We start from the raw sequence: 24,579 nt of genomic DNA on the forward strand, positions 1-24,579 counted from the left end.
TAAAAATTATTCTCTACATTTTGTCATTTTCACCAGATCCACTTCTTTTAAGAATTTCACTTTCCATTACCAAATTTCAAAGAACAAGGTAACATGGGTGAAAGAGGCAGGATTCACCATTAGAGTGAATATATTCACTTCAACAAGGAAGTTTCATAACCCAGTCAATGCAACATAATTCTCGAAGCTCACACACTCTACCAACCAAACAAAAACCCAGATAAATGCATCTTGAAGATGGCAGTGCATGGGCAAACAATGCATCATGAATCAAAGTTGTGCTTTTTCCATCCACTGACTTATTGGGATTTTTGGGTAACTAACAGAAATGAGTTGTAGTGGTGGACACAACATGAGTATACATATTATACCCGACATTGGTGCTACGAGTTACCATGTGCAGATTGCCAAAATGGTGAAACTAATTCCCTCGGGATTATGATTGTTTTGCAGCATTAACATATAAATTCCAGAATACAACTTGAATGAAAAAGTGTTACAGACAAGTTATACCCTCTAACTCACATAAGACACAGTTGTAACATACTTGAATAACTCAACTGAAATACAAGGTAGTCAGCTGAAACTAACCATATGTGATTCCAGCAGCTATGCTTCCTTTGTATTAACTCTTGGAGTCATGCGAGTGCAGGTACCTTTTGGGCTTCTAACACCTCCTGGGACAAAAGTGTGTAAATTTGATTCATGCAGGTGTTGTTGCTGTTCTTCTAGGCCATCAAGTTCTTGTTCATAAATTGCATACTGAGCTCCACAGGGTTCTCCCACTAATATCATGCTTGAAACAGTTGCCCATCAAAATCCAAGGATATGTCGAGATCTATGGGAAGGGGGAAAAAATGCAAAAATGGAAGAACCACTTACCCTGCTTTCACATGTCACACAGTTATAATGGTACAAATCTCCATCAGGAAAAACATGCTTGCTCCAGTCACATTCTACAGACTCTACCTCAGCACTGGAATCAAATGCTCTGGTTACGGGTGCAGAATCCTTGTTTGCCATTGTTACTATCTTGCATCCTGAGTGAGAATACTGCAGATTCAAAATTGGTATCATTGCAGAAGTGAAATAGCACACACCTTTTGTCAACAAATTTGTTTATGTCATATTACCCTTTATCATCATGGCAAAACAAGATAGAAGATGATATATATCAAGCAAGCATCAAGAGGAGGGAAGAAGCAATGATAAAAATGGGCTCCCAACTAATGAGGTGAAATTCAAGCACTCAGGATTAGAAGAAATCAAACATCATGAATGTAACGCTGGCATGACAATGCTGCTATGCTGCATCAATAGGAAGCTTACATTGTTGTTAAGAGGTGCTTTTCCAAAATCAAGCAAAAGATGGAAGAGAAATTCTTCCCAACATTTGTATTTTATTTGGTGTAGCAATTAAAACAAGTTTTGGCTTGTTAAAATAAAACTCTTTCCAGAATACTCCTGTTAGATTTTAGACTCTTGCCACAAATCAAATGATCCAGGTTGAACGTATGAAGCCACTTGAACTCCAAACACACAACCCAACAAGATATGGAAAGGTTAAAGTAAATAAGATTTATATGGTGTCCAGTGGTTATGGATGACCAGAAAGAATATGCATCATATGCGCCCTAGCTAGATTATTGGAATATGAAGCAGGCATGAAGTAAACCAAAGTATTAAGCTGATAGTAACAAAGATTTAAATAAACGAGATTAGCGCAGACAATATATATCCGCGTATGTGAGCACACATTTACATGCCATCACTAAGCTATCAACATCAAGAAGAAAGTTTTTTTCAATAGTCAGAAAATATATGATTATCGATGAACTGAAGCGCGAGGGGATTGTTCAAGAAAGATCTCTTGTAGCTAACTTCACTTCCACTCATTAAATTTCAACTTTTGTTTCTTGTGACATCTGTTTAAGTTTGTCTTATCAACTTTTTCTTTGCCAATCTACTCATTTTTTGGAGAAACGTTTTATATCTATATGCATAATCGGTTGAAATTGACCTGGCAATCTGGCATAGATCCTCCATCTCTCCAGAAAAATGGTCGTCCAGCTATATCATATAACTGAGAAACGGAAGGCACACTGCACATCTCTCCATCTATGAGATAGAGCATACATCTATTATCAGAAAACTATAAATGTAGATAATTAACAGGACGGGTGATAACCTTGAATCCCATATTTGGGGCTACTTCTGATCTGCAAACCGCACAATCAATGGTTGATCACAAACCTATGAAAAAATATTTTGGCATTCACTTCTAAAATGGAAAGAAATGAGAAACACTGACATGTAAGCATAAAGCTTTACGATCACATCTATTCCATTTAATGCATGAGTTGCGGCAAGTGCAATATCTCTAAAAATATATAGGACAAAACGACATCCTTAAAGCCAGAAATGGTGCATATGAGGAAAAACGGCTGAAGTTACAATAATCAACAAGCAAGGAGTTACTTAGTATTTAAGAGATGCAAAGAAAAACAGATCATGGTGCGAGTGCATCAGTGCAACAAAGAGAACCTTAAAGATATTTTCCTTAATCACCTATTTAAGTTGTTGTTTTCAGGGTGCACAAACTTGGCCAACTAAGAAATTTCAAGAACATAGTTAGCAACCACTTCACTAGCAATAGTTTCCCAGGCTCATGCAATCCAAATGAACTTAGACAAGGGGGAGCTCAAAGAATCAAAAGATGCATACCGTGATTTTGCTTGAATTCATTCTTAACAATACAAATCTCTTTTATTATGTACTCCATAAAGGAAAAAAAAAAACAGATGATCAGGAATTCGAAGCTCAAAGGTACATGTTTTCAAGGAGTTGGGACTAGTTCAACTAATTGACGAGCCTAAATGCAGTTCTTTTTATGCACCTCTTACAGTTAATACAAAAGCAGAGGTGCATGCAATTCAAGTCAGGCTCTAGTACAAGAAAATTTAACAACAAACAAGGTCTAGTGCAGACATCAGTGAGCTCGGGCAAAGTTCATATGAAACCTCTTTTACAATGGAGCAAGGTTATTATAGGTCTGGAAAGTGTCGAATGCAATTAAAAGGTACTCACTTCTTCAATATCCCTTCTCAAAGCATGTCTATACTCAAGACAGAATACTTCATCAAATAGTGATTCCCAATCAAATTTCAACTATAATGATACCCCTGAGTCTATTAAACCAGCTGCACATCACGATCGACCATAATAAACATGAAAGTGAAAGTAGAAACCACCGATTCATTGAATCATACCCTGCTGTAATCCAGTCCGCTTATCCTTAGGAAGAACAACCTCAATAGTATCTCCCACAAAACAGCGGTAAACTTAATCGAAGACAGAGATCACATTATTCGAACTCATAAACACGAAGCAAATACTATCATAACATGAAATCAAATTTGGAGGTAAAATGATGCTTCAAAATTTAAGCAGCACAGCCCCGAAAATTGGCGTATGCGCACAACAATTTAACGTATAGATTCAAATTTAGAAGCCACAAAATTACTAGAGTAGTGATTCGGTCTCTTGTGACCGGAGAGAGGCAGTGAATGATTGGAGTCGATGTTGAGGTGGAAGCCAGAGCCAGAGGAAGCGGCACCGGAGCGCAGTGATCGACGCGCCTCTCCGCCGTGTTTAACCATACACTGAATCTGATTAATGCTGTAATTACTATTCCAGCCCTAAAATGACTTTTGGCATTGACTTGTGGTAATTAAGGGAAATTGTTAGTACTTATTTTATGGAAAAGTAATTATGATCATAATCCACCTCGAGTAATTATCTTAATATTTAAACAATTCACGAATATATATATATAGGTACATATGGATTTAATTATATTTACCCGAGGTTATGACTTAGGGCTGACAATTTTTGGCACGATACGAACCCGCACGAAATTAATAGGTATGTGTCAAGGCTTATTGGGTTCGTGTCGTTTTCGTGTTACACGTTAAGAAATAATATTAATATATTATAATATTATTATTTTATTTTTTCTTTTAAAATTTAATATTAGAAATAATATTAATATGTTATAATATTATTATTATAGTGTCGTTATTGTGTGTCATGTCATATATGTGTTGTTATCGTGTCGTGTTGACCTGAAGTAGTTCGTGTCGTTGTCATGTTCGCGTCTAAGGGTAGCGGGTCGTGTTCGTGTTCGTGTTTGGAGTTTTCTTAAGGGGTCGTGTTCGTGTTTGTTGTTATCGTGTCGTGTCATTATCGTGTCGATACGATAACGACATAACACGCACGATTTGTCACCCCTAAAGAGGTTATTAAAAGGGTTAGTAATATTAAGTAAATAATTGGTTAAGTAATAGTACTATCTCCGTCCATGAAAAATTAGTCTCATTTTGCTATTTTGTACTATATCCACAAAATATTATTATTTTTAAAATGAAAAGTTTCTCTTTCATGTTTTTTCACTTTTTTTCTCTCTCTTATTTTATCTATTTTTTTCATGTCTATATATTTTACTTTATTGATGTTTTATCATCTCTCTTGCTTTATCATTTTTTCATTAATATTCGTGTTGATCACATATGGCGTATATAGGACTGTAGAGAAGCCCCAAAAATTAGGGAGAGACGTTGTTCCACTAATCATATTAGGATCTTATATAGGAGTAAATAACTCAACACATGATAGGAATATCATAGGATGCAGTGATTCAATGACAAATCAATAATGCACATATTGTGTCTTGTAATCATTCGTTGGTATATTCGAATATTTTTCACCAGTTAAAAATAAACGATTGAATAAAATATTTGACAAACTTGATAACGATAGAATAAAATTATAGAATTCCAAAAGTGAGAAAAAGTAATCAATTTTTTATACAGTCGAGATGCCATTTGGGCCGAAACGCGTGAGGAGAATGGGCCGCGTTTGACAGCTGTAGGCTTGACCTTATCTGGACTATTCTGCCGTTTCACAACCTAATCCATCCGCAGATTTTATGACTTTTTGGTTCTTTTCTCCTAGATTTTGCTCTCAGTCGAGCCATAATTCTTTTTGTGAAAAAAGAAAATAACAATCCACGAAGAATTATACTAGTACTAAATTACGCTAATCTTTTGATTTAGATATTTTACTTTAATTTTCAAAGAAATTCTGAAACAAAAAAAAGAAGAAGTAAACATTGCACATTCAATTAAATTAATAAAAATAATAAAATCATCAGCATTATCCAAAAACATCATCGTACAATTCGGTTCGGCCGGTCTTAATCCAACAAAAATTTGTCCAACAATTATTGCATTCTCTCACTGCCAGCTTCTTCAGACATGGATTCGCCCCTAATTTATTCAGCTATGCTGCGGCCCACATGAATTTCTATATATATTTATAATAATGGGAGGAAGGACGCAATGCGGAAAGCTTAATATGGGGGGTGGATAGAAATCTTTCTCGAATCTTCACACCCCCCTTTTTTTATTTCCCACTTCTTTTTTTGTTCATCATTTTTTCGAATTCAAGGTTTCTGCGCATTGTTTTCTGACTGGTACGCTTTTGATCTCATGTTACAATTTACATATTGCATTATTGTTCGATGAAATGTCTGTTGATCTTTTTTGTTTATGATTTGATCAGGAGAGATTATATTGATTGATTCGTTTATTCTGAGATTTTTGGGAAAATATATTCCCAAAATTTCAGAGCCCTAGCTGCACAAATTCTGTGTGGTGTGATAATTGGTTTGTCAATTTCATTGTCGATGCGTTTGAGGGTTTGGTTAGAAAGAGAGAATTTGTGATTGATCGATCATAAATGGAGCACAAAGAGAAAGAATTTGTGATTGATATTGAAAATGGTGATGCTAATGGGAGTAAGGATTCATCCTCTGATTCCACATGGGGGAAGAAGATTTTGAAAAGGATTGGCAGTGGGATTTTGAATTTAAATGGATCTGTTGATGATGAGGCCAGGGTGAAATCGGACGTTTGTACAGAAGAAGAGCTTGATAAAGAGACGACGAAATTGTTGAGTGATAAGGCTCGGGGAGGGGAGGAGGGTGAGGGGGTAGTGCCCCCTGTCGAGAGGGACAATGAGAGGGGAGGAGAGGGGCGGGCGCCCCCTGTTGAGAAGGAGAGACGGAAAGGTGGGAAGGCTAAGAAGGCTGCAAAGCCACCTCGGCCTCCAAAGGGTCCGACCTTGGATGCTGCAGACATGAGGTTGCTCAAGGAGATATCGAGGCTTGCTATTAAGAAGCGTGAGAGGATGGAACGTTTGAAGGCATTGAAGAAGAATAAATCGCCCAAATTGTCATCCCCATCATCTTCTTCGTCGTCATCATCAGTATGTTCATCTGCTGCAACCATCTCAGCCATGTTCGTCACTATTTTCTTTTTTCTCGTGTTAATCTTGCAAGGTATAATCACCATTTTCTCCACACTATCATATTTTACTGACAACTGTTTTTATTGTTTCATTTATGTAAGGAATTGCATCAAATATATGCGTAGATAATGAAGTCATTCGCATATTGGTGTTTAATAAGTACTATTATATGTCAAGAATTGCAAGGAAAATGCAGATTTTGTTAGGATTTTCATTTATGGTTTTGAAGTTTACTTAATTTGTTGAAGTTTGATTTGTCATGTGAGGAGAGATGTGTCCTATTATTTCACTCCATCAAACTTACTGTGTGGATTGCTTTCATAGTCTTTCCCTTTCTGTTAGAAACCGAATTCGTAGCTAGTTTTTTTCTTAACGAAGTAGTATTAGTACATATAAATTGTAAACTGGAACTGAGTAAATGAAATTGATGCACGTAAACTGGAACCGAGTAAATGAAATTGATGCACGTCTCTACTAAATCGATTAGAGGCTATGTTGCTGTCTAAAACAAAGATAATCCATATCCATGTTAAAGTGATCCTTCTTCGAGTTTGCTCTTCCATGAAACACAATTCTTCACTACATATCAAGATTAGAACTATCTCGTTAACCTCGGTATTATTTTGGTCTGCAGGTCTGAACGCGAGCACTAGTTCGACTTTGATAATCGCAGGAGCTCCTCAACCTCAGCCACCGCCACAAATGAGAGGCTTGTTGCCTGTTCAGTTCTATAAAACTTTTAAATCTAATGGTGGTGGTGCACCGAGTTTCTTACCTCCCAAGTGCGTATTCTCTTAATTTCATGCTTGTTGTCTGCACCCCCGCATAAACATTGTTTTTGCTCCTTGTAACTCTCCCTCGATTGCTAACTTTTTCGATGCAGGTCTGCATAATTTCTGTGTGGTACGAGTCTTAGTCTCAGCTGGCTGGAACAGAACAAAGACGAAGATGAAGATGAAGTTGAAAATGAGGACGAGCGAGCGTCTCCTGAGAAAATGTAGATTGGGTTCTTGAAATGGTGGAGATCAGATTCTAACCGAGTGCACATATTTTCTCTCTAACTCTTTGTAAATGAGAAAGTTGTTTGAATCTCTTGCACTAGTTCAAAGTGTTTCTTTTGTATCTATAAGCAAATGACTAATAAATATAACTTCACTTATCTTTGTTTAAATATGACACCTATATGTGTATAGCTCGAGCCATGCTTGGCTCAGTCTGGTTTATGACCAATTTTAAATTTATTTCAAAATATAATTTCTTATAACTGGTTTTATAAAACTAATTTAATTATGAAAACAGAATATGTTTGAAACAACTAAAATTACTAAAAAGAACAAAGATTAGTTTTGCGGGTCATATAATATTTCGTTTAGGGGTGTCGAAATGGATAGCGGGTATCGGGAAACCCTCAACCCGCCGGGTAGCGGGTCCCCACTACCTGACGACAATGGGAAACGGGGCGTGATTGGGTAGTTTGTTTTAAATTTTTGCGGGTATGGGTATACCCGCTACCCGCGCGGGTATACCTGTTATACCCGATAATACCCGTTATTTTTAGGGTTAGGATTTTCAAATATTTTATTTTAGTTAATTAGTTTAAAATCTATATATACTCCCCGACGATACACTTTATTTCCAATTATTTATCCGCTGCCAATTGAAGGATTGCAAGATTGGTGAAACTGAAACTTTTATTAGTTTAGTGTCTTTAGATTAGAGATTAAAAATATTTAGACTTTTAATGAAAGTGAATTATTTTTTGTTTTATTTTAAATTTTTGAACGGTGATTTAATTTTAGACATGCTTGATGTTTCTATCATAGTATTTGCTTATTTGAAATTTGGATTTGCATTATATTTTATACGTAGTCATATTATATTTAAGAGATGAGAAATCACCATATTTGTGCTTAGTTAATAGTTGGAAATTATGCAAATACAACAAAGTAAAAAAAAATATAAATCTAAAATCATAGTGCAGCAACTAGCAACAATCCCAAAATTCATTCTAGAATTTCAAACATGTACATAAAATTATTGTATTAGATGACTAGCATTGTTGATAAGCGAAAACTAAAAGTGTAATACCATTGAATAATACACAATTCAAATTATATTTGCGGGATTGGGTACCCGCAACTGTGGGTTTGGGATACTCGATGTGGGTATGGGGTTACCCGTTTAACTATACGGGTCGTGATTGGGTAGTATAATATTGAAATATTCGGGTATGGGTACCCGCGGATAATAGTTTCGACACCCCTAATTCCGTTGGCTAATTCAATCATTACTTTACCCTGATTTTATAGCTCAAATTCTAATAGGAACTAGGACAACTGAAATAAAATTTCTGTCATTTGATAAATAAGTTTAAAATTGGCGCACGATTTTGTTTTAATTTTTTTGTTACAAATTTTATAATTACGGTCAAGATTAAGTTCGTGTACAGTACACTGATAGTTTTAAGCAATGTTTTACGAACCTGGACCGTCAAGTGAACCAGCGAAACTATTGGTTCATGGTTCAACCGATCGAACCGGTTAAATCACTTATTAAACCGTTTTACTATTACAACTACAAATATATATAATTAGATATATAGAATACAAAAATTAATTAAATTTAGTACATGATAAAATACAATTAATAATATATCACAAACATTAAACCTTATATATAATTAGTTCTATATAAATATATAAATATTAAAATTTAGTAAATATAATCAAATATATAAATTGTTAGTTAGTAACATAATGTAGATAAAAAATCTAATATTTCATGTATTAAAATAAATCAAGTTCATATTAATTCAAAAACATTTATTTGGTAATAATATTATAATTAAATATGATCCATTACAAAAATAGTGTTCCTTTATCCTAATTAAGTTGAGTCATAATTTATTTTCATAATATCCCAACTAAGTTGACTCATTTTTTTTTAACAAAAATAAAAACACTAAATTACTCTTATTTATCTCATTTCATATTTACACCTTGATTTTTCTCATGGAGTACTTTACTTTACTTTCCATTGTATTTTATCTTCTTTAACTTATTTAATATAATTTCTTAATATTCATACTAAAAAAATGTCTAAAAATTTAATTGCAAATGAGGAAATAAAAAATAAATGTAACAAATAATGATCATAAAAACAGAACTAAGTAACCTAGGATAGAGGAAATAAAGAGTAAAGGCCAATTGTGGCCCTTAACATATGGCCGTTTTATCAATTTGGTCTTGAACATTATCTTTTTGATTATTTGGTCTCTCACAAATGAACTCGGACCGAAATCGATCCTAAATTGACAGAACCGATAAAAGTAACGGTCAAACAGGGTGTTTAGCCGATTTTGACCAAATTAAATATTTTTATCAGATTTTTTATTTATTTCAAATATAAAAATTATTATTCTAAAATAATTTAAAAAATTAAAACCTCCTCCTCCAAACTGAACAGCCCGCCGCTTCTAACTTTGAAGTTTCTGTCCGGTAGCTCAGCGGCGGCGACGACTCTACCAGACTTTCGACGGTGCAGCAGCGGCATCGTAGACCGCGATGGTGCACCTGACCAACGACGACATTCTGACCGAGAGTGAGAAGCAGTCGGGACGGTGACGGTGGTGGCTGATCGAGGTTGCAGCTGTGCTCTCCTAACAACGGCGACACGAAATTGCCGCGGAGCAATGGCAGCGGCTGAGCGACGGTGATGTCTGGTGAGGGTGAGGCAACGACCATTGGTGGTGACCGGCGACGAAGGCAGCTTTGAAGAGTTTGAAATTTGGGGATTTCCGATTTGGTCGATTTGGGGGAGGATCTCTTCAAATTGGAGATGCACCTCAGCTGACGGAGGCCTGAACCATTGGAGTACACCGGCGTGGCATCGGAGCGGCGATGACGGAGGGAGGAAGACCGTTGTGGAGTTCACCTCCTTGAGGAGCTCCGATTTGGGGGCGGATGAAACAAGTTTCTAACTTAGAAATTTGTTTTACGAAGTTGAAAATGAAATATCTTACCTCCCGAAGGCGACGGTGGTCGGCGAGCGGCAGCCGATGACAGCAGCGGCGCGCTGTTGAGGTTGGAGGAGGAGGTTTAAATTTTTAAAATTATTTTAGAATAATAATTTTTATATTTAAAATAAATAAAAAATCTGATAAAAATATTTAATTTAGTCAAAATCGGCTAAACACCATGTTTGACCGTTACTTTTAACAGTTCTGTTAATTTAGGACTGATTTCGATCCAAATTCAATTGTAAAGGAACAAATAATCAAAAAGATAATGTTTTGGACCAAATTGATAAAACAATCATATGTTCGTCCTCTTACGTCAAAGTCCACTACGTGCGCGTTTATGTCTGTGTTCCTGGCGTGCAGATTTTTAAACATAATTCGTAGGCCTCAGAGAATTGAGTGATAGGTTTATTTTGGGCTTGGGCCCAATAATTGAAATAGTCGGTTAGTTTGTTGGCTACACCTGTTTCAGTATAAGTTCGTATCCACAAACCCTAATTACACTCACCTTCTCTCTAGGGTTTTCCATCTTTAGGATCTGGAGATTAGCTTTCGATTTTTCTCAATTCGACCGTCAATCGTGTCGCCGTCGGATTAGGGAGGTAGATGGGCACAGAGAGAAAGAGGAAGGTGAGTCTATTCGACGTTGTGGACGAGACGGCCGTGCCGGGGAAATTTCCCAGGGCCAACGGCAGCGACAGAATGGCCGCGGCGGCGCTGCCCTCCACGATAAATAAATGGAACTCGAAGCCCTATTCGCAGAGATATTATGAGATTTTGGAGAAGAGGAAGACTCTGCCCGTGTGGCACCAAAAGGATGAGTTTTTACAGGTTCTTAGAGCTAATCAGACGCTTATCCTTGTGGGTGAAACCGGTAGTGGTAAAACGACTCAGGTTGGTGTTCATGCGCTCGACTTAATTAATTTGTTGTTATGCAGTCGGCACAGCCGTTAAGAATGCATTTCTATGTGTTTTTATTTTTTTTATATTCACTAGCTACGCTTTGTTATTGCATTCACCTTTAATGTTGAACAAGATGATTTGCATTTCCATGTTACGAAGTTTTGAGTTTTGATTGTATAATACTTATTAATTTCTCGATTTAATGCTAGAAAGCTAAATTTTGATTTGTACTTTTACAGATTCCTCAGTTTGTGCTGGATGCCATAGAGCTAGAGTCAGCTGATAAGCGCAAAAAGTACATGGTCGGATGTACTCAGCCTCGGAGGGTGGCCGCTATGTCTGTTTCAAGGAGAGTTGCTGAAGAGATGGATGTGGCTATTGGTGAAGAAGTAGGTTATAGCATTCGATTCGAGGATTGCAGCAGTGCTCGAACTGTTTTGAAGTATGCATACTTTTCATCATCAATTGGAAATTTCTGGAGTTTGTTTTCTGTGTAATAGATCCGTACTTATGTTTTTCTGACACTGCAGGTACTTGACAGATGGTATGCTTTTGAGAGAAGCCATGACCGACCCTCTTCTAGAGAGATACAAAGTGATAATTCTTGATGAGGCCCATGAGAGGACTTTGGCAACAGATGTTTTATTTGGGCTTCTCAAGGAGGTGTTGAAAAATAGGCCTGACCTTAAACTAGTTGTAATGAGTGCTACTCTTGAGGCGGAGAAGTTTCAAGGTTACTTCTTTGGTGCACCACTAATGAAAGTTCCTGGGAGGCTCCACCCTGTAGAAATTTTCTATACCCAGGAGCCTGAGAGAGATTACCTTGAAGCAGCTATAAAGACTGTGTGTCAGATACACTTGTGTGAACCTCCTGGTGACATTCTTGTCTTCCTAACTGGTGAAGAAGAAATTGAAGATGCTTGTAAGAAAATTGGGAAGGAAATAGCCAATAATGGGGATCAAGTTGGACCGGTGAAAATAGTCCCTTTGTACTCTACACTTCCTCCGGCAATGCAGCAGAAGATTTTTGAAGCTGCTCCACCACCTGCAAGGGAAGGTGGCCCCGCAGGAAGAAAGATTGTTATTTCTACCAATATTGCTGAAACATCTCTTACAATTGATGGCATAGTTTATGTCATAGACCCTGGTTTTGCAAAACAAAAAGTTTATAATCCTCGAATTCGTGTTGAATCTCTCTTGGTCTCTCCTATATCAAAGGCTAGTGCCCATCAACGATCTGGACGTGCTGGAAGAACACAGCCTGGCAAGTGCTTCAGACTGTACACAGAAAAGAGTTTCCATAATGACCTTGTACCGCAGACGTATCCCGAGATATTAAGGTCAAATCTTGCAAATACCGTTTTGACTTTGAAAAAGTTGGGAATAGATGATCTGGTCCATTTTGATTTTATGGACCCGCCAGCTCCTGAGACACTTATGAGAGCATTGGAGGTCTTGAATTACTTGGGAGCCCTTGATGATGATGGGAACCTGACCAAGTTGGGTGAGATTATGAGTGAGTTTCCATTGGATCCTCAGATGTCAAAGATGCTGGTTGTTAGTTCAGAATTCAATTGTTCAAATGAGATCCTTTCAGTATCTGCAATGCTTTCAGGTATGCTTTACTTTTTTTTTCCCTTTTCGTCGCCTACGTTGTCGCATATCTACAAGAGTAGATTGTTTGTCTGGCGTACTTCACTCTTGTGTGAAGTTCATGCTTAAGTGGTCTTGCACACACAGATTGCCTTCTGTCTGTTGCAACTTCAGACATTGATTTCATACACAACTGCTGAAGCATTTGTGTATGTTATTGATATCTGGGTGTCTGTTTAGGTTGTCATCAGCATCCCTTGTCTGGGTCTCATGCCTCCTTGGCATGTACCAAGGATTTCTAAGCAAGTGCTGATGCAGATAGTTGCAGTTACTCAGTATTCTCTCATCAAGCAAATGGTGTCGTCTCGCCTGTATACATCTGACCTACCGTGGGCCTCCTCTGTGATAACCAATTTTTTCTCTAGTACCCAATTGCTTCGTCCGGCCTAGGGATGCTCAAAAAGCTGCTGATGAAGCAAAAGCTCGTTTTGGTCACATTGACGGAGATCATCTCACGCTGTTGAATGTGTATCACGCTTACAAACAAAATAGTAAGTAATATCCTCAGCATCTCTCATTTCTACCTTTATAATTGAGTATATGGATGCTAATGTTTGTCTGTGACCTTCAATGATTTCAGAGGAAGATCCACAATGGTGCTACGAGAACTTTGTCAATCAGAGGGCTCTTAAATCAGCGGACAATGTCAGACAGCAGCTAGCTAGGATCATGGCCAGATTCAATTTGAAGCTCTGTAGCACAGATTTTAACAGCCGTGACTACTATGTCAATATCAGGAAGGCTATGCTTGCTGGATACTTCATGCAGGTTGCCCATTTAGAGCGCACTGGCCACTATCTTACTGTGAAAGACAACCAAGTATGTCGTTGCTACGATTTGTATGTTTCATCATATTTCCATTGTCGTATCACTTTATCAATGTTAATGAATTGTTTGTTTTGGCAGGTTGTTCACTTGCACCCTTCAAATTGCCTGGATCATAAACCTGAGTGGGTTATATATAATGAATATGTTCTCACAAGCAGGAATTTCATTCGTACCGTGACAGATATTCGTGGTGAATGGTTAGTTTTGGGTCCCTCATGACATGAAACTTGTCTGTTGTAGTGTTGTTTAATACTTCAATATCTCCATGCCTCTTTGTTCTACACCGACACATGCTGTTAAATCTGTACATAGTTTACTGTGCGCAAAATATATGCATGTTATGGTCTCCTTTGGTTGCATAGTATCATAGTATTTGCTATAAGTTGTTTGCATGTCACTGTTTCAAATTAGATATGCTATATGGGAAATACATGGTTAATTTCATGCTTCCTTTTCCTTGAAATATTTTTGTGTGGTTGGGTACTTGGGTTGCATGTTTCATGTTTGCTTCCCTGATCTGACATGTTCCTGTTGGTGGTTGATTAACAACTTGTACTACTATCATCATATACTCCCTTTGTCTCATAATAATAGGCCTAATTTCCTTTTTCGCTTGTCCCATACAAATAGTCCATATTCATTTATGATAGCTTTTTCTCCATTGCTTTTACTTTATCATTTATGGGTCCCACTAACCACTACATTTGAACTATTTTTTCTCCTCTCTTATTCTACCAATTACGCATTTAAACCCGTACCATCCCCAATTAGCCTATTTGTTATGGGACTGGGGGAGGTAATATTTGCCGTGGGTATTAACTGTTCCAATTGTTGTTGCGAACTGCCGATAATTCTCGTGTTGTTGTCATGAATTATGCTTCAGTTTTTAGTCTCTTGCTGGATTATCTTGATTTTAATTTTAAACCTGTGTCAAATGCTGCAGGTTGGTTGACATTGCACCGCATTACTATGATCTCTCAAACTTCCCCAACTGCGAGGCAAAGCGGCAGCTGGAAAAACTGTATAAGAAGAGGGAGAATGCAAAGGATGAAAGTCGAAGTAAGAAATGAAGAGAAGTCCCACTTAGCTCTGATGAGAGCGAATGGAGAAGAGCATTATAGATGTGAGAGCTTCAATTGTATTTTAAGATTGAAGAAACCTTAAAATATATCTTGTTTGTATGGATATGCTGGAATTTATACCTCCTTGTGGTAAAAGAGTTGTATTGCTTTATAATTGGTGAAACGTTGGAGCAGTTCAAATGTTATGGTCGCCTAGTATCATTATATGCATGTCTCCTTTGGTTGCGTAGTATCGTGCGAATTTCACTTTTAAAAATTACTAGTAGTGCGTAAGAGTCGGGAGTGATCATTTTTGATAGCTAGTTGGAAGAACTAACATACGAAATATCACTAAGATGACTACTTGGATGTTGGAAGAAAAAACAAAGATGATTTCTGTACTTCCTACCGTACTTGTTGGAAGAGAAATCAAGAATCATCACTGCTTCATATCCATTCCATATAATATCTCTTTTCCCTCTCTAAGCTAGATCCATTGTACTCTCACATAGCTACTTTAGGAGCATTGTCTCCTCAATTCTCGAAACTCCAAAAATTTGCCTGTGCCCATTTGTTTTGTGGTACTTCGCCAATCCGTGACCACTAGTCGGGGCGTAATTTGTCTTGCGACTATTAGATAAAATTTGGAAGATTCTCAGGTCGTTTTCGGGCGAGACTCTAACTATTACAGCCGAAGAGTAAAACAAATACAAATGAAACGAAAATTATAATGAAAACAGTAACACAACCAAACTAAGTATAGGTCAAGTCTTCTGCAAGACAAATTATGCTTTGGCTAGTGCTCACAGATTGACGTAGAGTCCCCAAAAGATAAACGACTTCGTCCTAGTGTATAAAAGCATCTCTAACACACTAGGCACATGCAAACTTTTAGATATTTGAGAATTGAGGAAATGATGACTTAAAATAGCTACTACCTCCGTCCCACATTAAGTGTTACATTTTGTCATTTCGTTCTGTCCCACATTAAGTGTCGCATTTCACTTTTACCAAAAATGGTAATTAGACACTACATTCCACCAACCAATTCTACTCATATTTTGTTATAAAACTAATATATGTAAGTTGGACTCATAATCCACTAACTTATTCAATCCACTTTTCTTTACATTTCTTAAAAGAAAAGTATGAGATATCTATTTACAAGGGATAAGAGACGTGGGACTGGAGGTAGTATATGAGAGTACGAGGTATCTATTTACAAGGGATAAGAGATGTTGTGATGTTGATGTGATATCTCGAACCTCCACACATATTTCTTCTCTATCAAAGTTGCTTTTCCAAATTGATCTTTTAGTGATATTTTGGATTTTACTTGTTTCAAGTAGCTATCCAAAATAACCATTCCAACAAAAATAAGTCTATAAATTTTGCTCAACAAAAATTACATTTTGTATCGTTCCAGGCAAAAATGTCCCTCAACCACTATAAGGCATTTTTATATATTTTCACATCTCAAACATATCATAACCAGGGCTTATAGTATGGAATTAAATAAATCAAATTTTAGAATGTCAATTTATAATACCAATCAAATTTAAATTTGTTTGGTACTACCTACGTCCTACATCAATCACATATGTTGTAGACACGAGTTTTGAGAAATGTAAAAAAAAAATGAGTTAAATAAGTTATTGGATTATGAGCCCCTCTTATATATAGTTTTAATAAAATATGAGTGAATTAAATTGGTGGAATATGAGACTTACTATTATGGTAAAAGTGAAATGTGACTTTTATTGTGGGAAGAACCGAAAAGACAAAATGTGACTCGTATTGTGGGGCGGAGGAAGTAATTGTTGATAAAATATTTATTATATGCATTAGTAGGGGTGTATTAAGATGACAACCCTTTTCATTGTAACATCATACCACCATTTTAGGCCATTGGATCTGAAAATCGTGTGCTTGTCCTGCTGCCACGTGTAAAAACACGGGGGTAAAATAGGAAATTTCTAATTTTACGTTACCAGATTGCAGTGTTGTTCATTGAATATTGCAGTCTCACCACAGCAATATTGCAGTTTACCACGACTGCAATATCTAATACAGTAGACTGCAAACTCGTGTTTTTTTCAAGAACTTAATCCTAAGTGTCCATAAATGAGATCTAACGGACTATATTGGTGGTATGGTGTTATCCTATTTATGGTGGCACCATAATGCACCCCTGCATTAGTATATATAATTATTTTTTATTTTTTGAGAATAGCTACGAGTGCACGTCTTATGCTTTGAGCTTCAATCATTAACATTAACTAAACCTATTGTGCAATTTTTGTAAATTTCACAATTAATTGACTTAAAATAACAAATACAATGAGTAATATAGTATCGATGATGGATAAGTCACGTATTTCAAGTATTTGTTTTGATAAATGAGATAGATAATATTAATATAAATGATGGAATCTGATGATATATTAAATGGTTCAGACAAAATTGGATCCAACACCGATATATGATTATATGATAGGACTAATTCATTCATATATCATATATGTTCCAATATTAATTTCATATTATACTTGTGATTTTAATTCTATTCATTAAAACTAAGTAAAATGTATTAATTGACATTTATAAATATAAACTGAAGCTCAAGTATTATACTTATAGGCAAATTAATAGGAACTTTAAAGGCCATAAAATTGAAAATGTACAAAATGTCAAAATGTATGGAAATGTCCTTTAATGGTTGAAGTGCATTTTCGTCAGAAAAATCGAAAAAGTGAAAAATAATGGCAATATAATTTCAACGAATGCTAGAGACTTTCCATTATACGAGTAACTTTTTTAACAGGATAACAAATATTCAATCAGTCGATACTATTTAAATAGAAAATTTAGTTGGGCCTAAGATTCTAATGGGCCCAGTTTGAGTAAAAGAATCTTTTAGGCCCAGTTTAAATATGAGTAAAAACTATTGTTTAGCTCACCACGAAGCTTAGTGATTAGTCATACTCGCTCACTGTCTACTTCAGCCGCCGTTTCTTCAACGCCGGTAATCATCCCTTTTTGCAAATTTATTAGGGTTCATGCTTCACTCATCTATTGCCTCTCAGTTGTTGACTAGGTTTTGTTTTTTGGTTTGTTCGTTTTTACTTTTTGGTATCCCCTTTTTCTGGAAATGAAGTTTAGTTTACCTGTATCAATCCCTTTCTGTTGAACCTTTTTATACTAGTATTTGTTTGTATGCTGATTGGATCCAAATCGTTCGAATTTAGTAGCATTTGATGCTGTATTCCTTAACGTGAGCGGCTCTCTCGCATCGTTTATTACTGAAATGCCTAATTCCCAGATTTTCAGAGACGAGATTTCGTCTTGCATTGCACCGGATAGCCATGGCTCAGATTCACGCGGTCTCTTCATGTTCTTCCACCAATCTCTTCTGTGGTTTGAAAAGAGGTGGTGTTTGATATTGACATGTCTGCGTTTTGAAAACCTGCTAAGCAATAAAAATACTAATAATTGTGGTTGATTTTTTGAAAATGTAGATTCATGCAGAACTTATGACAAAGTTCATTGCAGTCGGCGAATGGCCTCACAAGAGCAGGTGATTTTGGCATTCCGATTCAGTTAATCCACTTTTGTATGGCAAGCTAGGTGGTTATCTAAGGATATTTTTTTCTGAATTTATGATGGCAGGTAGGAGTAAAAGCCAGCGAGTTTCACGGCCTTTCAATCTCCCAAACCCTAGCTAAATTTGGGCCAGTTCGTGAAAATCATGGTACTGGCAATCCTTTAAAAGGATCTATGTGCATATATTATTAGAAAGAAATTGCATGTGTGATTTATTAGATGTGAAACCAATTATGAATGTGGATGCAGCTATCAAAGCAGTTTTGGCTAGTGACAAGGAGGTGTCAACTTCTAGCGGTGATAGTAAGGTTTTGCGTAAAAAGTTGAACAAAGTTGTGCTGGCTTACAGTGGTGGTCTAGACACATCTGTAATTGTACCTTGGCTTAGGTATGTTATTAATCGGTTATCTTGAGTTCGTATCATTTTTTCATTTCCTGTTTGTATGTTACTATAGATTTTCTTGCTATGTTTCTTCTATTTGCGATGATGGTTTAAAAGTTTAATCTGGTTTGATATCCGAAACATCCATTTCTGACTAAGTCACTATTTTGTTTATTGCAGGGAGAACTATGGCTGCGAGGTTGTGTGCTTCACTGCAGATGTTGGTCAAGTATGTGAAAAACTAATCTCAGTAATCTTAAAAAGTTCGAATTCCATAAAATATACTATGTAGAAGAACAAAAGGGCTGGGATGGATGGTTTTGATCTGTGTAATAACCATAAATTTGCTACAATTCCATCAATGTTAGGGTCTGCAAGAATTGGATGGTTTAGAACAAAAGGCCAGGGCTAGTGGGGCATGCCAACTGATTGTGAAGGATTTAAAGGAGGAATTTGTGAAAGATTTTATCTTTCCTTGCTTACGAGCTGGTGCCATCTATGAGAGAAAGTACTTGCTTGGGACTTCAATGGCTCGTCCAGTTATTGCAAAGGTACATTTAAGAAAATAAATAAAAACAAAGTTGTAATTTCATTTGTTGTTTTTTCTCTTATTACGAAGTTAATGCATTCTATCTTGAAATTTAATCCAGTCTTTTTTTATAAAAGAGAACTACACTCTCAGTTTCAAAAGGCCCTATTTCCCGATTTTATGTAACTATATTTTTTAACATATCGACTGTTGTTGGTGGTATTTACACATGTACTTGCATGTTGTCACGCTTAGCATCCCCCCCCCCCCCACCTCAACTCTCTTTCTTGATGTTACTTTGCCCCATTAAGTTACTAAATCAATTGTGATAAATTCAGGCAATGGTTGATGCTGCCAAAGAGGTTGGAGCTGATGCTGTATCTCATGGATGTACAGGGAAAGGAAATGATCAAGTATGCTTTATAGCTACACTGGCTATGTTGTGATCTTTGTTGAAGCATGACTGTTGATTTTATTTAGTTTCCTCAATTGTAGGAACCGTAATGAGCCTTATTCTTTATTATAGGTCCGCTTTGAGCTCACCTTCTTTGCTCTGAACCCTGAACTCAATGTTGTTGCGCCTTGGAGGGAATGGGAAATAACAGGAAGAGAAGATGCTATTGAATATGCTAAAAAGCATAATGTACCTGTTCCAGTGACAAAGAAATCGATCTACAGCAGAGACAGGAATCTGTGGCATCTCAGCCATGAGGTAATCTACTCAAGAAGCATCTGAAGCTTGTCTTTGTTTCATGAGAGTACAATTTCTATTACAAACAAGATCATTCTATTTTTGTCTGACCTTTACGACACTGCACCTGCATCTGACAAGCCTTTACTCATTTGAGAGCTCTGATCAAACAACTATGTTTTATGCTTGCCTGTTAAAAGGGATATTCACCTTGAGAAAGATTGCTTACTCGTTACAAGTATATGAGTTGTTTTGAAGATTTTATATCAGTTGCATAGATCTAGATTCAAATCTGTATGTCTGTGTTCTTGATAAGCAACTTTCTTATATTCGGAAATTTTTACTCAAAAGTTAATGGCTCTTGCTCCTTTGGTGCGTGAAGGGGGATATCTTGGAGGACCCAGCTAATGAACCGAAAGAGGACATGTATATGATGTCAGTAGACCCAACAAACGCACCTGATACACCTGAGTAAGTCACAATGATATTTCTTCGTCATCATCTTCTCTTATATCTTTCTGAACTGCATTTAATGCACACTTCTCTTACTCTATCCCCTGCCCCGTGCTGTAGGTACGTGAAAATTGGTATAGTTGAAGGCCTGCCAGTTTCAGTCAATGGGAAGGAACTATCTCCTGCTTCTCTACTTGCAGAGCTCAATGACCTAGGTGGGAAGCATGGAGTCGGACGCATAGACATGGTTGAAAATCGACTTGTTGGCATGAAAAGCCGCGGGGTTTACGAAACTCCTGGCGGGACCATCCTCTTCTCTGCAGTGCGTGAGCTCGAGTCCCTAACACTAGATCGCGAGACCATCCAAATCAAGGACTCTCTTGCCCTCAAGTATGCCGAGTTAGTGTACGCTGGTCGGTGGTTCGATCCTCTTCGCGAATCCATGGATGCTTTCATGAAGGAAATTACTAAGACTACATCTGGTTCAGTGACACTCAAACTTTACAAAGGATCTGTGAGTGTAGCTGGCAGGGAAAGTCCTAACAGTCTCTACCGGCAAGACATTTCTTCGTTCGAGAGCGGTGATATCTACAATCAAGCCGATGCTGCTGGATTTATCCGCCTCTATGGATTGCCAATGAGGGTCCGAGCTATGCTCGAGAAAGGGTTGTGATGTGTTTAGAGGTGTGGCATCTCCGTTGTGCTGCGTGACTAACTATGCGTAGTTAGTAAGGTCGTTTGTTACTTTGTTAGTCTTCACAAGCTTGAATTTGAATTACTAGAATTATTTTATAAAACAGAGCTTTTATTTATTGTCTTTTGTTCGTGTTAATTGGTTTGATCATACCTCGCTTTTGTATTCAATTTTCAATTTCAACACTACATTTGCAAAGTCCAGTAATAACCTGATCAAGAATGTCAGCTACGTGTATATATCATATCCAAACTAGTACTCCTAGTAATTAGTATTCCTGTATTAAGATAGTTGAGTCATTTTTTTACCAAAATAATTTTATTCTCAATTATACTTTATTCTCTATATTTTAACTTTTAAACATCAATTTATGCCAAAAAAAAATGTTACAACTATCTTGGAACGAAGTGAGTTAAATCATTCTATCAATTCATGTAACTAGTCCAGGATTGGATTGTATCCAACTACCAGCCTTCTGTTTCTTTTCTTGCCATTTTCTGATCATCTTCTTCAGCTGAAACACACCGCTTCGAGTGCCATTCGCACCATATATCTTCGACAGGATCGAGTAAACTGCCGGATGATCTTTTTCCACTTTAGATATTCCCATTGCTGCAAACTCACCAACTTCCAAACAAGAATGCAGCCCACAAGCCCCGAGCAGTGCGCCCCACACAACCACATCCGGCTCAAACGGCATCCTCTTAACCAACTCTTCAGCCTTCTCTAGCTCACCCGCCCTACCATACAAGTCCACCATACACGAATAATGCTCCATCTCTGCCTCCAACCCATACTTCGCCTGTATTGAGTAGAAAATCTCTTCAGCTTCTCTCACCTTCCCCCCGTGCACACATGCCGACAGAACATTGATAAACGAGATCTGATCAGGGAGCACGCCACTCAAGGTCATCCTCTCAAACTCCTCCAACGCCCTATCTGCAAGTCCGTGCCTTCCACAGCCTCCAATAATCGAGTTCCATGACACTAGATTCTTCACTGGCATGGACTCGAACACAGAGAATGCAGCGACTATGTCGCCACATTTCGCATACATGTTGAGAAGGGATGATCCCAACACCACATCAACAGGGATACCGAGCTTCAATAGACACGCGTGAGCCTGGCTGCCCATCACAAGAGACGAGCAGCCCGCACAGGCATCAAAGACACTCGAAAAGGTATAATGATTCGGGCGAACTCCTGAGCTCATCATTGCAGGAAACATGTCTAGAGCCTCCGTAAACTTCTCACCCTGAGCACACCCCCTTATCATTGCAGTCCAAGAAACTACATCTTTTTCAAGTAGACTGTCAAAAACTTCCTTTGCTTCATCAACCATCTTGTTCTTCATCAATCCATTAATGATGATGCTCCAAGAAAAAGCATTTCTCTTAGGCATTAAATCAAACGCCGTCTTTGCTTCACTCATCATCCCAAATTCAATATAACCTAAGATCAACACATTGCAGGGCACCACATCTACCACTTCGATCTCATCGAACACCCTGCGAAAACCATCGCGATCAGCCAAGCCAACATATCCCCTCATTAAAGCAGATCCCAGATAGATATTCAGATCAAGCCCTAGACGGGTCACGAGCCCGTGCAGCTGCGGAACCATGACATCGAACTCCGAATTCAAAAACGCGCTCATGAGCACTGCAAACGTGAGCTCAACCGGCCTCCGATCGCTCGCCATCATTCGTAGAAAGTGGCGGAGAGCCTTGTCTGGGCTCTGGGCGTCGCGGAAGCCGGAAAGCAGGGTGTTCCAAGAAACGACGTCTCTGTGAGGCATTTCGTCGAACAGCTTCTGGGCTTCTTGGAAATGGCGGGATTTGATGTAGCCATTGATCAAGGAGTTCCAGGAGACGGTGTTTCTCGAGTGGGGATAATCGTCGAACAGTTTGCGTGCGTCGCTGACATTTCCGCTGCGCACGCAATTGTTGATCTTGTGATTCAGAGTAACAGTCGAAAGTGTGTGGGTGTGGAATCGAGCAGCGCTGAAGAAGAGAGGGGCTAATGATTTTTGTGTGCGCATTGAAATGCTCTGATTTGGAGCCAAAGTTTTATGAATTTGAATGTAATATATATACTGATTTTTAGAACAAAAAAAAAAAAAAAAAAGAGCTATGGGAATAATTGAAAAATGATTTTCATTTGATCACATTTATTATTAATTGTGTATTTGAGATATTGTACTCATCTACGTTAATGAATCAATATATTAGTTTATTATTAATATATCATTAATTGGGTCCTACGTTTTCAATTGAGTACTCTTAATTTCAGTCACTCATATAAAATTGTACTACTAGTATATTAAATTTTATTTTTCGGATATTTATATCTTGCAATGATGCATAAATGGTTGAAACTAATTAATTTAATTTCCTTCCCCTTTTCAAGTTGGGGTTTCTGAAATTCTTTGAGTTATTTTGATATTTATTTACTTTTATAATTAATTATATAAGTTTTTATTTAAAGTTCTCTTTTAAATTTTAATTTATTAAGATTTGTATTCGACTTATCAAACGACATTTCACAATTGTTTATGGCGTCATTCATTCTACTATATTCTTAGTAGAATCATACTCCATGAAGTTCATTTAATACGAATGATATATTTATAGTAAATGATTCATATTGGTCTCAGAGTATCCGCAGCGGGGGCGTGTCCGTCCGTGCCAGTGGCACGCCCCACCGCCGTCCGCTGCCGCAAGCCGTTCGTCCGTGCCAGCGGCACGACGCTACTCTTAAATAAGAGCACGTCCGTGCCGCTGAGCAGCCTTACGTGGCGGGCTGCGATTGGCCAACGGCAAAGCCTTTGGCAAATTTGATTTTTTCTTTTTCTTTTTAAAAAAATTGGAAAATAATATTTTAAAAAAAAGAAAATTTAGATCCCAAAAAATAGAGCTGTTTATGGATGTTTTTTTTTATTTTTTTATATACCAAAATCATCTATAAATACACACATTCATCATCCACTTTTCACATCAAATTATCTCTCATTCATATTTTTTCATACTAATCATCTACATCTTCCTCTCTTACTCAAACTCTCTCTAAAAAAAATTCAAAAATGGATTTCACCGATCTCATGTGGAAGCAGAGCGCGAAGAACAAGAATACCAGGAACAATATCGTGCCGCCTATGAAGCCTATGTCGCCGCCAATACCCCCGCCCCTCCTCCTTGACCAACTAGATCAACTCGCCGCTACATCCGTCGTGATCGGGAGGGAGCCAACGAAAGGCTCGTTGCCGACTATTTTTTCGACCAGCCGCGATTTCCAGAAGATTACTTTAGGCGCCGTTTTCGCATGTCAAAACGGTTGTTTACGCGTATTGTCAACACATTGTCCTCCCATGTTGAATACTTTCAATTAGATATAGA

At 37.5% G+C, this 24,579-nt stretch overlaps 5 protein-coding genes across 7 annotated transcripts; 3 read left to right on the forward strand and 2 right to left on the reverse strand.

Moving 5' to 3' along the window:
• Nucleotides 1-416: 416 nt before the first annotated feature.
• On the reverse strand, nucleotides 417-3,708 carry LOC125210886 (uncharacterized). The gene is made up of 5 exons (XM_089067183.1): nucleotides 3,524-3,708; nucleotides 2,189-2,219; nucleotides 2,021-2,118; nucleotides 883-1,053; nucleotides 417-785 (listed from the first exon to the last, which is right to left on the reverse strand). The coding sequence occupies exons 3-5, from the start codon at nucleotides 2,108-2,110 to the stop codon at nucleotides 729-731; spliced, it is 318 nt and encodes a 105-aa protein (XP_088923309.1). The 5' UTR covers nucleotides 2,111-2,118; nucleotides 2,189-2,219; nucleotides 3,524-3,708; the 3' UTR covers nucleotides 417-728.
• A 1,540-nt stretch (nucleotides 3,709-5,248) lies between these two features.
• On the forward strand, nucleotides 5,249-7,528 carry LOC125208974 (uncharacterized). Of its 2 annotated transcripts, XM_048108524.2 has the most exons (4): nucleotides 5,253-5,533; nucleotides 5,623-6,400; nucleotides 7,004-7,151; nucleotides 7,253-7,528. In XM_048108524.2, the coding sequence occupies exons 2-4, from the start codon at nucleotides 5,800-5,802 to the stop codon at nucleotides 7,260-7,262; spliced, it is 759 nt and encodes a 252-aa protein (XP_047964481.1). In that variant the 5' UTR covers nucleotides 5,253-5,533; nucleotides 5,623-5,799; the 3' UTR covers nucleotides 7,263-7,528. The 2 variants fall into 2 exon arrangements, with proteins under 2 accessions (XP_088923478.1, XP_047964481.1); XM_089067352.1 differs by lacking the exon at nucleotides 7,253-7,528 and having other exon boundaries at nucleotides 5,249-5,533; nucleotides 7,004-7,182.
• Nucleotides 7,529-10,881: 3,353 nt separating this feature from the next.
• LOC125215000 (putative pre-mRNA-splicing factor ATP-dependent RNA helicase DEAH2) lies at nucleotides 10,882-15,057 on the forward strand. Its single transcript, XM_048116267.2, has 7 exons — nucleotides 10,882-11,281; nucleotides 11,530-11,732; nucleotides 11,821-12,905; nucleotides 13,309-13,434; nucleotides 13,524-13,762; nucleotides 13,850-13,968; nucleotides 14,715-15,057. Exons 1-7 carry the CDS (start codon nucleotides 10,994-10,996, stop codon nucleotides 14,839-14,841), a joined length of 2,187 nt encoding a protein of 728 aa, XP_047972224.1. The 5' UTR covers nucleotides 10,882-10,993; the 3' UTR covers nucleotides 14,842-15,057.
• Nucleotides 15,058-17,781: 2,724 nt separating this feature from the next.
• Nucleotides 17,782-21,302, forward strand: LOC125215002 (argininosuccinate synthase, chloroplastic-like). 2 transcript variants are annotated; one of them, XM_048116270.2, is made up of 11 exons: nucleotides 17,782-17,857; nucleotides 18,155-18,261; nucleotides 18,351-18,409; nucleotides 18,502-18,583; nucleotides 18,685-18,823; nucleotides 18,998-19,046; nucleotides 19,186-19,368; nucleotides 19,685-19,759; nucleotides 19,873-20,058; nucleotides 20,420-20,508; nucleotides 20,611-21,302. In XM_048116270.2, exons 2-11 carry the CDS (start codon nucleotides 18,198-18,200, stop codon nucleotides 21,161-21,163), a joined length of 1,479 nt encoding a protein of 492 aa, XP_047972227.1. In that variant the 5' UTR covers nucleotides 17,782-17,857; nucleotides 18,155-18,197; the 3' UTR covers nucleotides 21,164-21,302. The 2 variants fall into 2 exon arrangements, with proteins under 2 accessions (XP_047972227.1, XP_047972228.1); XM_048116271.2 differs by having other exon boundaries at nucleotides 17,812-17,857; nucleotides 18,163-18,261.
• A 198-nt stretch (nucleotides 21,303-21,500) lies between these two features.
• LOC125212776 (putative pentatricopeptide repeat-containing protein At3g23330) lies at nucleotides 21,501-23,270 on the reverse strand. Its single transcript, XM_048113033.2, has one exon. It carries the CDS (start codon nucleotides 23,223-23,225, stop codon nucleotides 21,615-21,617), a length of 1,611 nt encoding a protein of 536 aa, XP_047968990.1. The 5' UTR covers nucleotides 23,226-23,270; the 3' UTR covers nucleotides 21,501-21,614.
• Nucleotides 23,271-24,579: the final 1,309 nt, after the last annotated feature.

Source organism: Salvia hispanica, chromosome 3, assembly GCF_029641045.1.
Source record: "Salvia hispanica isolate PSC_SH4W2 chromosome 3, Shi_PSC_v1, whole genome shotgun sequence".
NCBI classification, from domain to species: Eukaryota; Viridiplantae; Streptophyta; class Magnoliopsida; order Lamiales; family Lamiaceae; genus Salvia; species Salvia hispanica.